The 14,792-nt window shown below is 44.0% G+C and overlaps 1 protein-coding gene across 6 annotated transcripts in view; it reads right to left on the bottom strand.

Moving 5' to 3' along the window:
* The window catches only part of LOC115170136 (abl interactor 1), a 47,311-nt gene continuing 32,519 nt past the window's right edge, over positions 1-14,792 (bottom strand). The window contains exons 4-11 of one of the 6 annotated variants that reach the window (XM_029726462.1): positions 13,815-13,829; positions 13,365-13,477; positions 12,977-13,117; positions 11,440-11,540; positions 9,388-9,597; positions 5,803-5,886; positions 763-951; positions 1-391 (exon numbers count right to left, since the gene is read on the bottom strand). In XM_029726462.1, coding sequence (XP_029582322.1) covers positions 216-391; positions 763-951; positions 5,803-5,886; positions 9,388-9,597; positions 11,440-11,540; positions 12,977-13,117; positions 13,365-13,477; positions 13,815-13,829 — 1,029 coding nt within the window. In that variant the 3' untranslated portion in view covers positions 1-215. Of the gene's footprint in view, positions 392-762; positions 952-5,802; positions 5,887-9,387; positions 9,601-11,439; positions 11,541-12,976; positions 13,118-13,364; positions 13,478-13,814; positions 13,830-14,792 lie in introns of all 6 variants that reach the window. The other 5 variants (XM_029726461.1, XM_029726464.1, XM_029726465.1 and 2 more) reach the window with 5 other exon arrangements.

The raw sequence follows: 14,792 nt of genomic DNA, 5'->3' as shown, positions 1-14,792 counted from the left end.
TATGTTTGTTTTATTATTTTTTTCTATGTGTTTCTGTGAAAGTAAAATGTATATTTTGCTGTGTGGATAAGAGTTGTTGCAGGCCCCCCCCAAAAAAAGCCAACATCTTACTAAAACCTACCTTATCGTTTCAAATACTAAACACAGCACTTGATTCAAAATGGTTGTTTTTTTGGTAACATCTTGGCGTTTTTTCTCAGTCAAAATGGCCGCCCTTAGTCTGTGTAGTGCATGATGGACTCTACGTAGTTGCCGGGGAAGAGGCCGGTGACGCCGTTGCAGACGCCCTCGTACCAGCCATCATCGTTCTTCTTGATGATGTAGATGATGGAGCCCTCCATGAAGGACAGCTCGTCCTCCTTGTCCTTGGAGTAGTCATAAATGGCCACCACTGTAAAATACATTTGATTCATTTATTCAAACGTATTCTCTTATTCATTAGCAACCTGACCATAGACAGAACAGAGTGAGAGAGGACAACTGCTGGGAATAGGGTTGTACATGAAAGGATTACTTAGAGAGATTACAGTACAGATTCAGTACTAATATTATAGTCGGCCTAAACCCAAGATATACAATTTGTGGGTGTATAGTATGTACTGCACTAAATCGGCCATCCAGATTTGGATACGTTTGACCGTCTGTGTCCACAGACATTTACTTTGCCCCATTTCAAAACAATCTTGTAACAGCCCCTAAATCATGCTGAAACGGCGATCAGTGACTGGTTTCGGTATCTCCGGTGATACCAGTCAAACTCACCCTTCTCTGCGTAAGCCTTGGGGGCCCAGTGTGGGTCTCCGTCAGAGTAGGGGTCATTGTAGTGCACTACGGCCGCCTCCTCATCCCCCTGGTAGTCCACGGGTGGGGGCGGGGGAGGGGGCGAGGGCTCGTCGAACATGACCACGTCCTCGGGAGGGGGCGGTGGAGGGGGGGCCGGGTCGTCTGTAACTGGACGAGGACGGGGAAGAAATGACGGACATTATGGAAGTGGAATTTAATCGACTGGTGTAGTAATTCTATTTATTTCTGTGACATCAATAGTGCCAAGGGTTTCTCCTGACCAAGTGACCTGACCAGGGAAAAACTCCAAAATATACAGTACCAGTCAAAGGTTTAGACACCAACTCATTCAAGGGTTTTTTTTTATTTTAATTGTATTTTCTACATTGTAGAATAATAGTGAAGACCAAAACTATGAAATAACACATTATGGAATCATGCAGTAACCAAAAAAGGGTTAAACAAATGAAAATATATTTTATATTTGAGATTCTTCAAAGTAGTCACCCTTTGCCTTGATGACAGCTTTCTACACTCTTGACATTTTCTCAACCAGCTTCACCTGGAATTCTTTTCCAACAGTCTTGAAGGAGCTCCCACATATGCTGAGAACTTGTTGGCTGCTTTTCCTTCACTCTGCGGTCCAACTCATCCCAAACCTTCTCAGTTGGGTTGAGGTCGGGTGACTGTGGAGGCCAAGTCATCTGATGCAGCACTCCATCACTCTCCTTCTTGGTCAAATAGCCCTTACCCAGCCTGGAGGTGTGTTGAGTTATTGTCCTGTTGAAAAACAAATGATAGTCCCACTAAGTGCAAACCAGATGGGATGGCGTATCGCTGCAGAATGCTGTGGTAGCCATGCTGGTTAAGTGTGCCTTGCATTCTAAATATATCACTGACAGTGTCACCAGTAAAGCAGCCCCACACCATCACACCTTCTCCTCCATGCTTCATGGTGGGAACCACACATGCGGAGATCATCCGTTCACCTACTCTGCGTCTCACAAAGACACGGCGGTTGGAACCAAAAATCTAAAATTTGGACTCATCAGACCAAAGGACACATTCCCACTGGCCTAATGTCCATTGCTCGTGCTTCTTGGCCCAAGCAAGTCTCTTCTTCTTATTGGTGTCCTTAAGTAGTGGTTTCTTTGCAGCAATTCGACCATGAAGGCCTGATTCTCACAGTCTCCTCTGAACAGTTGATGTTGAGAAGTGTCTGTTACTTAAACTCTGTGAAGCATTTATTTGGGCTGCGATTTCTGAGGCTGGTAACTCTGATGAACTTGTCCTCTGCAGCAGAGGTAACTCTGGGTCTTCCTTTCCTGTGGCGGTCCTCATGAGAGCCAGTTTCATCATACCTCTGCTTTATGGTTTTTGTAACTGCACTTGAAGAAACTTTCCAGATTGATTGACCTTCATGTCTTAAAGTAATGATGGACTGTTGATTCTCTTTGCTTATTTGAGCTGTTCTTGCCATAATATGGACTTGGTCTTTTACCAGATAGGGCTATCTTCTGTATACCACCCCTACCTTGTCACAACACAACTGATTGGCCCAAATGCATTAAGGAAAGAAATTCCACAAATGAACTTTTAACAAGGCACACCTGTTAATTGCTGGTTGAGAGAATGCCAAGAGTGTGAAAAGCTGTCATCAAGGCAAAGAGTGGCTACTTTGAATAATCTCAAATCTCAAATATATTTTGATTTGTTTAACACTTTTTGGTTACTACATGAGTTATTTCATAGTTGTTTTCACTATTATTCTACAACGTAGAAAATGTGTGTCCAAACTTTGACTGGTACTGTATGTATGCCACTTCAAATCTACAGCTGGGTTTCCATGTTTAGGTTATATATATTAATATATATATATATTAAAGCAGGGTTTCTATGTTTAGGTTATATATATTAATATATATATATTAAAGCAGGGTTTCTATGTTTAGGTTATATATATTAATATATATATATTAAAGCAGGGTTTCTATGTTTAGGTTATATATATTAATATATATATATTAAAGCAGGGTTTCCATGTTTAGGTTATATATATTAACATATATATATATATATATATATATATTAAAGCAGGGTTTCCATGTTTAGGTTATATATATTAATATATATATATATATATATATATATATATTAATATATATATATATATATATATATATTAAAGCAGGGTTTTCCATGTTTAGGATATACTGCCTATACCTACAGTATAATACATGAATACCATGCATGCAACAAGTATAATTTCAATAACCAGTTGTCATGGAATTGTTATGTCAGTCTTATGACAGCCTTATGACAGGTTACCATTTACATGATGTATCGCCCACAGGCTGCTCATATAGCGTTATCAAAATGAGCTCAGCTCTGCCACTCCAACCTGAACAAACAACTTCAATAACTTCCAAATGCCCCTAACAGTACATTGCTTCTGAACATTATACAAAGAAAACATAAATGAATCTATTCTATTTTATGCAGAAGTCTGATCTTCCAGACATGTGATTACCTGTACTGGCCAGCAGATGGCATGACAGAGCACAGTGTACTCTCTTCTTAACTGTATTTTATTTGGCAAGTCAGTTAAGAACAAATTCTTATTTACAATGACGGCCTAGGAACAGTGGGTTAACTGCCTTGTTCTGGGGCAGAACTACAGATTTTTACCTTGTCAGCTCAGGGATTCGATGAAACAACCTTCCGGTTACTAGTCCAACACTCTAACCACTAGACTACCTGCCCCCCTTACACTCTAACCACTAGGCTACCTGCCGTCCCAACACTCTAACCACTAGACTACCTGCCCCCCTTACACTCTTACCACTAGGCTACCTGCCGGCCCCACACTCTAACCACTAGGCTACCTACCGTCCCTACACTCTAACCACTAGGCTACCTGCCGTCCCTACACTCTAACCACTAGGCTACCTGCCGTCCCTACACTCTAACCACTAGGCTACCTGCCGTCCCAACACTCTAACCACTAGGCTACCTGCCGTCCCTACACTCTAACCACTAGGCTACCTGCCGTCCCTACACTCTAACCACTAGGCTACCTTCCGTCCCTACACTCTAACCACTAGGCTACCTGCCGTCCCTACACTCTAACCACTAGGCTACCTGCCGTCCCTACACTCTAACCACTAGGCTACCTGCCGTCCCAACACTCTAACCACTAGGCTACCTGCCGCCCCAACACTCTAACCACTAGGCTACCTGCCGTCCCTACACTCTAACCACTAGGCTACCTGCCGTCCCTACACTCTAACCACTAGGCTACCTGCCGTCCCAACACTCTAACCACTAGGCTACCTGCCGCCCCAACACTCTAACCACTAGGCTACCTGCCGTCCCTACACTCTAACCACTAGGCTACCTGCCGTCCCTACACTCTAACCACTAGGCTACCTTCCGTCCCTACACTCTAACCACTAGGCTACCTGCCGCCCCAACACTCTAACCACTAGGCTACCTGCCGTCCCTACACTCTAACCACTAGGCTACCTGCCGCCCCTACACTCTAACCACTAGGCTACCTGCCGTCCCTACACTCTAACCACTAGGCTACCTGCCGTCCCTACACTCTAACCACTAGGCTACCTGCCGTCCCTACACTCTAACCACTAGGCTACCTGCCGCCCCTACACTCTAACCACTAGGCTACCTGCCGCCCCTACACTCTAACCACTAGGCTACCTGCCGTCCCTACACTCTAACCACTAGGCTACCTGCCGTCCCTACACTCTAACCACTAGGCTACCTGCCGCCCAGTAAGAGACAGACCCAGTAGTTCAGAGACCTATAGCTCCTGAAGGTCTAAATGCTAAATAATGACCGGAAGGATGAAACTGTGATCTGAAAGCTGGAAAAACCACTAAGGTCACCTGGATAAGGACACGGAGGCATTGGGAGGGTCACTGTGACCCGGGTCTGATTAAAACTGTGCTTGACTTAGTTGAGACTATGCAGTTTTCCAAACCTTAAGTCAGGTGTGTTCAGTGAACAGAGATGGAACCATAGAACACTCTCCACTGTCTCTCAGTGAGCATGGCAACAGACAAGACATGGAAGGGGTGTGTCTTAAGGCAGTAGGGAGCGTGTGAAAAAGGCATGCCAGACAATACATGGAAGGGGTGTGTCTAAAGGCAGTAGGGATCGTGTGAAAAAGGCATGACAGACAAGACATGGAAGGGGTGTGTCTAAAGGCAGTAGGGATCGTGTGAAAAAGGCATGACTGACAAGACATGGAAGGGGTGTGTCTAAAGGCAGTAGGGAGCGTGTGAAAAAGGCATGACAGACAAGACATGGAAGGGGTGTGTCTAAAGGCAGTAGGGAGCGTGTGAAAAAGGCATGACTGACAAGACATGGAAGGGGTGTGTCTAAAGGCAGTAGGGAGCGTGTGAAAAAAACATACCAGACAAGACATGGAAGGGGTGTGTCTAAAGGCAGTAGGGATCGTGTGAAAAAGGCATGACAGACAAGACAAGGAATGGGTGTGTCTAAAGGCAGTAGGGAGCGTGTGAAAAAGGGATGCCAGACAAGACATGGAAGGGGTGTGTCTAAAGGCAGTAGGGAGCGTGTGAAAAAGGCATGACTTACAAGACATGGAAGGGGTGTGTCTAAAGGCAGTAGGGAGCGTGTGAAAAACGCATGACAGACAAGACATGGAAGGGGTGTGTCTAAAGGCAGTAGGGATCGTGTGAAAAAGGCATGACAAACAAGACATGGAATGGGTGTGTCTAAAGGCAGTAGGGAGCGTGTGAAAAAGGCATGACAGACAAGACATGGAAGGGGTCTGTCTAAAGGCAGTAGGGCGCGTGTGAAAAAGGCATGACAGACAACATAAAAGAGGATTAATAGGTCCTGGTCTGATATATAGGACTGAGGGAGTGGTTTTGATGTTACCCGTGTGTGTGTGTGTGTGTGTGTGTGTGTGTGTGTGTGTGTGTGTGTGTGTGTGTGTGTGTGTGTGTGTGTGTGTGAGAGAGAGAGACTTACTGGTCTCCTGCACTCTGGCCACAAAGCCGGTCAGAGGGATCTGAGGAGTCAGCTGGACCATAGGAGGAGGAGGAGCTACAGACACTGGAAGCAGCAGCACAGACAGGCAGAAAGAAGGACAGACAGACCAGTGAGAGAGAGAGAGAGAGAGAGAGAGAGAGACAGACAGACCAGAGAGAGAGACAGACAGACCAGAGAGAGACAGACAGACAGACAACAGAGAGAGAGAGACAGACAGACAAGAGAGAGAGACAGAGAGAGAGACAGACAAGAGAGAGAGACAGAGAGACAGACAGACAGACAGACAGACAGACAGACAGACAAGGGAGAGGGACAGATAGAGAGACAGATAGAGAGACAGACAGATAAGAGAGAGAGACAGAGAGAGAGACAGACAGAGAGAGAGATAGAGACAGACAGACCAGAGAGAGAGACAGACAGACCAGAGAGAGACAGACAGACAGACAACAGAGAGAGAGAGACAGACAGACAAGAGAGAGAGACAGAGACAGAGACAGACAAGAGAGAGAGACAGAGAGACAGACAGACAGACAAGGGAGAGAGACAGATAGAGAGACAGAGAGAGAGAAAGAGAGAGACAGACAGACAGACAGACAAGGGAGAGGGACAGATAGAGAGACAGATAGAGAGACAGACAGATAAGAGAGAGAGACAGAGAGAGAGACAGACAGAGAGAGAGATAGAGACAGACAGACAAGAGAGAGAGACAGAGAGAGAGACAGACAGATAAGAGAGAGAGACAGAGAGAGACAGACAGATAAGAGAGAGACAGAGAGAGACAGACAGATCAGAGAGAGACAGACAGATAAGAGAGAGACAGAGAGACAGACAGATAAGAGAGAGAGACAGAGAGAGAGACAGAGAGACAGACAGATAAGAGAGAGAGACAGAGAGAGAGACAGACAGATCAGAGAGAGACAGACAGATAAGAGAGAGACAGAGAGACAGACAGATAAGAGAGAGAGACAGAGAGAGAGACAGAGAGACAGACAGATAAGAGAGAGAGACAGAGAGAGAGACAGATATAGGGTGGGGGGGAAGGTGTGAGGAACACAAGATAAATATGCTTGTCAGAGATCAAAACAAAGCAGTAAGACACTTAGTGTGTGAGTAAATAGGGTTTTTGCTTCAGCTTTTTTCAATTAGCTACCACGGCTTTATTATCAGAGTATCTTCCAAATGTATATTTTATCTAGGATAGTGGCAAGTTACAGATATAACAATAAAACGAGTGGCACTGAAACAAGACAATAAGAAAGATAGCAGAATAGAAATGCCTTGTGGGATGCTTGTTCTCCATGGATAGTAAAACATGCCCAGCGATGAGGTTATCACAACCACAAACTGGTTGAAAGTATGTCATTATGACGTCTTTTCAACCAGTTTTGGCCACTGGGTATGTAGACAAACAACATGGAGCACGGTAACATGATATTTCACAGCACTCTATTAGACACCGTGTTGAATGAGGTGCCATTTCATGCATAGTTCCCAATATTATAGGAATGATTTGAAACAGTTTGCAGGCCACTGGACCCTGTATGGAAAACTGTTGAAATGACATCATTACAATCAGAAACTGTTGAAATGACATCATTACAATCAGAAACTGTTGAAATGACATCATTACAATCAGAAACTGTTGAAATGACATCATTACAATCAGAAACTGTTGAAATGACATCATTATAATTAGAATTTCTGGTTATCTACTATAGTCTCTCTCTCTCTCTCTCTCTCTCTCTCTCTCTCTCTCTCTCTCTCTCTCTCTCTCTCTCTCTCTCTCTCTCAGTGTGATACACACACCATGACTTTTCCAGGATTTTCACTGCAGACCAAAAATTTGCTATAACTCACCAGTAAATATTATCAACAAATGTACGAACATAGCAAGGCTCGCTTTGATCTCAAAAAACGCATCTCGCGACTCCATAATTAAAAACGCATCTCGCGACTCCATAATTAAAAGACGAGTCGTGCCTATTAACGCAGGCTGACAATAATTCTACTCGGATGTGCTCTGCATAGACTGAGAGGACAGTCAGCAAAACATCACGTCCGGAGGACACGCTGATCCAATTCTGATCCAATTCTGATCCAATTCTGATCGGAGTAGCCTAATTGGTTGATATTACTTTTCCATTCGGACAACTTAAATCTATAATCTGCTTGTCCAACAATGTATTTTACTTGCCCCGGGCAAGCAGACAAGCGATAATGTCGAGCCCTGAAAGACAACATAGAGCTGCCTTCAGACACATAGACCAGTCACCTGGGTACAGCCATAGAGCTGCATTCAGACACATAGACCAGTCACCTGGGTACGGCCATAGAGCTGCCTTCAGACACATAGACCAGTCACCTGGGTACGGCTATAGAGCTGCCTTCAGACACATAGACCAGTCACCTGGGTACGGCCATAGAGCTGCCTTCAGACACATAGACCAGTCACCTGGGTACGGCTATAGAGCTGCCTTCAGACACATAGACCAGTCACCTGGGTACGGCTATAGAGCTGCCTTCAGACACATAGACCAGTCACCTGGGTACGGCCATAGAGTTGCCTTCAGACACATAGACCAGTCACCTGGGTATGGCTATAGAGCTGCCTTCAGACACATAGACCAGTCACCTGGGTATGGCTATAGAGCTGCCTTCAGACACATAGACCAGTCACCTGGGTACGGCCATAGAGCTGCCTTCAGACACATAGACCAGTCACCTGGGTACGGCTATAGAGCTGCCTTCAGACACATAGACCAGTCACCTGGGTACGGCCATAGAGCTGCCTTCAGACACATAGACCAGTCACCTGGGTATGGCTATAGAGCTGCCTTCAGACACATAGACCAGTCACCTGGGTACGCCTATAGAGCTGCCTTCAGACACATAGACCAGTCACCTGGGTACGGCTATAGAGCTGCCTTCAGACACATAGACCAGTCACCTGGGTACGGCTATAGAGCTGCCTTCAGACACATAGACCAGTCACCTGGGTACGGCTATAGAGCTGCCTTCAGACACATAGACCAGTCACCTGGGTACGGCTATAGAGCTGCCTTCAGACACATAGACCAGTCACCTGGGTACGGCTATAGAGCTGCCTTCAGACACATAGACCAGTCACCTGGGTACGGCCATAGAGCTGCCTTCAGACACATAGACCAGTCACCTGGGTACGGCTATAGAGCTGCCTTCAGACACATAGACCAGTCACCTGGGTACGGCTATAGAGCTGCCTTCAGACACATAGACCAGTCACCCAGACTTGTGCACCTCTTATGGGTCAATGTTATGTGTGTGCTAACAGAGATACTGACAGTGTGCCTTGGTTTGATGTCTGTGACGTTGGTCTTAAATCTCCTGTTGTCTGTCACCTAATGTGGGCGTGTGGATGTCTGTCTTCCACTGCCCTGAATATCCTCCTCTTTTAGCTGAAGTGAAAGTGAGCTACCTCACATGGACTCCTATCCGAGACACATGGTGAGCCGACAGCCTATTGACGTTGTTCTTTGGTCAGACTCAACATTCCTTCAACCTAAAAACTCCTTTCCATGGTCTTACCTGAGTTCTGGGGGTAGGCAGGGCCCCCGTTGAGGTGGGGCTGCTGGGACATGGAGAAATGGGAGCTGCCGGAGGGCGCCCGGCGGTAGGTACCCGTGGCCGACACCATGGAGGCTGAGGAGGTGGTTGAGTTGTGGCGGGAGACCTGTCGTGAGATGGTGCCAAACTGGGCCATAGGGATGGGACCCAGGCCTGGGCCTTGGTGGGCCGCTGCTGTGGTTGTTGGGGTGGGGAAAGGGGAGAGTTATAGGGACAAAGAAGGTAGGGGAAGAAGAGTGAGTTAACTAGGGAACGAGAGAGGTGGAGAAGTATTTGCCTTTCAAATTCACTGCAGTCAACCTCAGGTAATTTGTTTATATGTGGATCGGAGAGACTCAGATGTGACTAGAATGCCTGAGTACAACAACCAAACCAGACAGAAAAAAAAGACTTCTATGGAAAGATATAATGTGCTGCCAAAATCTAATCAAAATATGTATCTCCATCAGGATCCAGATGGACAGCTGATGCATCATACGAGGCTAAAACAAACTGACAAACACTACGTTATGTCCAAACACTACTGTATGTCCACACTGACAGAACAAACAGGCTGCTAAGAAAAACCACTAGAGTTAAGTGCCTTGCTCAAGGGAACATCGACAGATTGTTCACCTAGTCGGCTCAGGGATTCGAACCAGCAACCTTTCGGGCACTGGCCCAATGCTCTTAATCGCTAGGCTACTTACCGCCACATGTGACATTTTTGGAACACTTCACATGTGATCACGTTTCAACATGTGTAGTTTCACGTTATCTCATGTTGCTTTACATGTTGTCAAATGTGATCACATTCACTTCACATAAGATCACATGTGATCACATTCACTTCACATAAGATCACATGTGATTACATTCACTTCACATAAGATCACATGTGATCACATTCACTTCACATAAGATCACATGTGATCACATTAACTTCACATAAGATCACATGTGATCACATTAACTTCACATAACGTCACATGAAAGCATGTTTTTTTTGGAACACTTCTCATGAAATTCATGTTGTTTTTCCATAAGGGTATGCATAACTACAAATCTACCATTCCAGTGTTTTTCTTGCCATACTTTATTTACTTTGCCACCATGGCATTTTTTTGCCTTTACCTCCATTATCTCACATCATTTGCTCACATTGTATATAGTCTTATTTTTTTCTACTGCATCATTGATTGTATGTTGTTTTACTCCATGTGTAACTCTGTGTTTTTGTATGTTGTCGAACTGCTTTGCTTTATCTTGGCCAGGTTGCAATTGTAAATGAGAACTTGTTCTCAACTTGCCTACCTGGTTAAATAAAGGTGAAATAAAATAAAAAATAAATAACATTTTGACAAGCTGATACAATAAACAAACAAATGCTAAGTTCAAGACAAACCAGAAGCAGGCCTGATAGAAGTAGGAGAAGCTATAAAGAATGGACAGCTAAATGCTAAGCTAACAAAGAAGCTAGAATAACAGTGTGGAAGGTTAAATGCTAAGCTAACAGAGAAGAGAAGCTACAATAACAGAATGGAAGGTTAAATGCTAAGCTAACAGAGAAGCTAAGGTAACAAAATGGAAGTCTAAATCCTAAGCTAGGCGACCAGAGATGCTAGACAGAGAGAAAGACGAAATGCTAAGCTAACAGAGAAGCTAGACAGAAAGGTTAAATGCTAAGCTAACAGAGAAGCTAAAATAACAGAATGGAAGGCTAAATGCTAAGCTAACAGAGAAGCTACAATAACAGAATGGAAGGCTAAATGCTAAGCTAACAGAGAAGCTACAATAACAGAATGGAAGGCTAAATGCTAAGCTAACAGAGAAGCTACAATAACAGAATGGAAGGCTAAATGCTAAGCTAACAGAGAAGCTACAATAACAGAATGGAAGGCTAAATGCTAAGCTAACAGAGAAGCTACATTAGCAGAATGGAAGGCTAAATGCTAAGCTATCAGAGAAGCTACAATAACAGAATGGAAGGCTAAATGCTAAGCTAAACTAAAGGATATGCATTGCTAGGCTCACCTGGTCCCAGGCTGGGAGGGGAGGGTGTGGGCACGGCCAGAGGAACACTAATGCTGCTGCCACCGCTGTTCTCTCGCCCCCCGCTACCTCCACTGCTGCCACTGCAGAGAGAGAGAGAGTGAGACAGAGAGAGAGAGAGAAAGTGAGACAGAGAGCGAGACAGAGAGCGAAACAGAGAGCGAAAGAGAGAGAGAGCGAGAGAGAGCGAGACAGAGAACGAGACAGAGAACGAGACAGAGAGCGAGAGAGAGCGAGACAGAGAGAGTGAGACAGGGAGAGAGAGAGAGAGAGAGAGAGAGAGAGAGAGAGAGACAGAGCGAGAGAGAGACAGAGCGAGAGAGAGAGAAATTGTAATGGGGAACAGGTAAAGAGAGAGTGATGGGGTTAAAGAGATTAAAACAGAGGGATGGTGAGGGAAGAGAGAGTGTCATATAACCTGTAATTATATTGGCAGCATGAGCTCCTACCACAGTTCAGCTTGCTTCTGTACAACATAATCTGTCAGAAATAATATATCAAATGTGTGAGAGATGGTGTGTTTTAAATGTATTTTTCAGTGATCAGTGAGAGATGGTGTATTTTAAATGTATTTTTCAGTGATCAGTGAGAGATGGTGTGTTTTAAATGTATTTTTCAGTGGTCAGTGAGAGATGGTGTGTTTTAAATGTAATTTTCAGTGATCAGTGAGAGATGGTGTGTTTTAAATGTATTTCTCAGTGATCAGTGAGAGATGGTGTGTTTTAAATGTATTTTTCAGTGATCAGTGAGAGATGGTGTGTTTTAAATGTATTTTTCAGTGATCAGTGAGAGATGGTGTGTTTTAAATGTATTTTTCAGTGATCAGTGAGAGATGGTGTGTTTTAAATGTATTTTTCAGTGATAAGTGAGAGATGGTGTGTTTTAAATGTATTTTTCAGTGATCAGTGAGAGATGGTGTGTTTTAAATGTATTTTTCAGTGATCAGTGAGAGATGGTGTGTTTTAAATGTATTTTTCAGTGATCAGTGAGAGATGGTGTGTTTTAAATGTATTTTTCAGTGATCAGTGAGAGATGGTGTGTTTTAAATGTATTTTTCAGTGATCAGTGAGAGATGGTGTGTTTTAAATGTATTTTTCAGTGATAAGTGAGAGATGGTGTGTTTTAAATGTATTTTTCAGTGATCAGTGAGAGATGGTGTGTTTTAAATGTATTTTTCAGTGATCAGTGAGAGATGGTGTGTTTTAAATGTATTTTTCAGTGATCAGTGAGAGATGGTGTGTTTTAAATGTATTTTTCAGTGATCACAAGCTCTTCGACATACATCTGCTTTGATTATTAATGACAAAAACAGGTCAATAAAACAGGCCAAGGAAGTGTTGTTTGTTTCCGCCAATATGAAAGGCTGTTCAGACAGCCGTGCCCAGTAGAACGTTCCCTGCTGGGTAAACAAACACACGAACACACACCTGTCTGTGGGTATGTGTGTGTGTCTGTCTATGTGTGTCTGTGAGTGAATGAGTGTGTATGTGTATATGTACTTGTGTGTGTGTGCAGTAACCTGTGTGTTCTGGGTCTCTGGTTGAGGGAGGCCGTGCGGGCAGGGCTGTGCTGGCTGCCTAGTCGGGCAGGGCTGGTCATATAGTCGTTGGGGACGGTTGGCGGCTTGACTGGCTCCAGGGTCTTATAGGAGGTGTTTCGCCTGGAGAGGACACACACACACACACACACACACACACACACACACACACACACACACACACACACACACACACACACACACACACACACACACACACACACACACACACACACAGAGAGAGAGAATACTAAGTGCAAATCAACTACACAAGCTCGCTCACACACACACACACACACACACACACACACACACACACACACACACACACGCACATACGTACACACACTTGCATTTGTGGACACCCTACCCAAGAGTTCCACGACCAGCCATGGGCGGGCTCGGGGGTTTCTGTGTGGGCGGATTGGTCCTGGATAATGTCCCTCCTCCTCCTCCCCTCGTTGGTTGGTTGTTGCCTTGTTGCTATGAAAAACAAAAACATGCGAGACTCAGTCCTAGGTGGCCTACTGATGTTCAACCCATTACTAAAAGACAATTAGTGGTTGTAGAGCATTTACCGTAGGGTGAAGATTATGGGGAACATTTTGCTTAGTGATGGATGGTCAATAACAAGTCTCTGTATTGTTGGATTGATAATTAGATAGATCATTGGGAGACATCACATGGACCTTATATTAGGACAACATCATGGCAAAAAGCTTTTAGAATGATGAATATAATGATACTGATGTCATGAAACAATGGTGAGCTAGAGTAATGGGCCCAAAGCATCATGGGTAGGGAGAGAAACAACTCTTACCTTGGCTTTAAGCCACTGAGTGCAGGCAGTAAAAAGAGAAGAGAGACAAAAACAACAACATGCTCATTGGTTAACAGACGAGACAGAGTGATAACTACAGTAGTAACAGTTGTAATCATTGGTTAACAGACAGAGTGAGAACTACAGTAGTAACAGTTGTAATCATTGGTTAACAGACAGAGTGAGAACTACAGTAGTAACAGTTGTAATCATTGGTTAACAGACGAGACAGAGTGAGAATTACAGTAGTAACAGTTGTAATCATTGGTTAACAGACGAGACAGAGTGAGAACTACAGTAGTAACAGTTGTAATCATTGGTTAACAGACGAGACAGAGTGAGAATTACAGTAGTAACAGTTGTAATCATTGGTTAACAGACAGAGTGAGAACTACAGTAGTAACAGTTGTAATCATTGGTTAACAGACGAGACAGAGTGAGAACTACAGTAGTAACAGTTGTAATCATTGGTTAACAGACGAGACAGAGTGAGAACTACAGTAGTAACAGTTGTAATCATTGGTTAACAGACAGAGTGAGAACTACAGTAGTAACAGTTGTAATCATTGGTTAACAGACAGAGTGAGAACTACAGTAGTAACAGTTGTAATCATTGGTTAACAGACGAGACAGAGTGAGAACTACAGTAGTAACAGTTGTAATCATTGGTTAACAGACGAGACAGAGTGAGAACTACAGTAGTAACAGTTGTAATCATTGGTTAACAGACGAGACAGAGTGAGAACTACAGTAGTAACAGTTGTAATCATTGGTTAACAGACGAGACAGAGTGAGAACTACAGTAGTAACAGTTGTAATCATTGGTTAACAGACAGAGTGAGAACTACAGTAGTAACAGTTGTAATCATTGGTTAACAGACGAGACAGAGTGAGAACTACAGTAGTAACAGTTGTAATCATTGGTTAACAGACGAGACAGAGTGAGAATTACAGTAGTAACAGTTGTAATCATTGGTT

Source organism: Salmo trutta, chromosome 31, assembly GCF_901001165.1.
Source record: "Salmo trutta chromosome 31, fSalTru1.1, whole genome shotgun sequence".
NCBI classification, from domain to species: Eukaryota; Metazoa; Chordata; class Actinopteri; order Salmoniformes; family Salmonidae; genus Salmo; species Salmo trutta.
The sequence above is the reverse complement of the archived record's forward strand: the minus strand, read 5'-3'. Positions and strand labels throughout refer to the sequence as shown.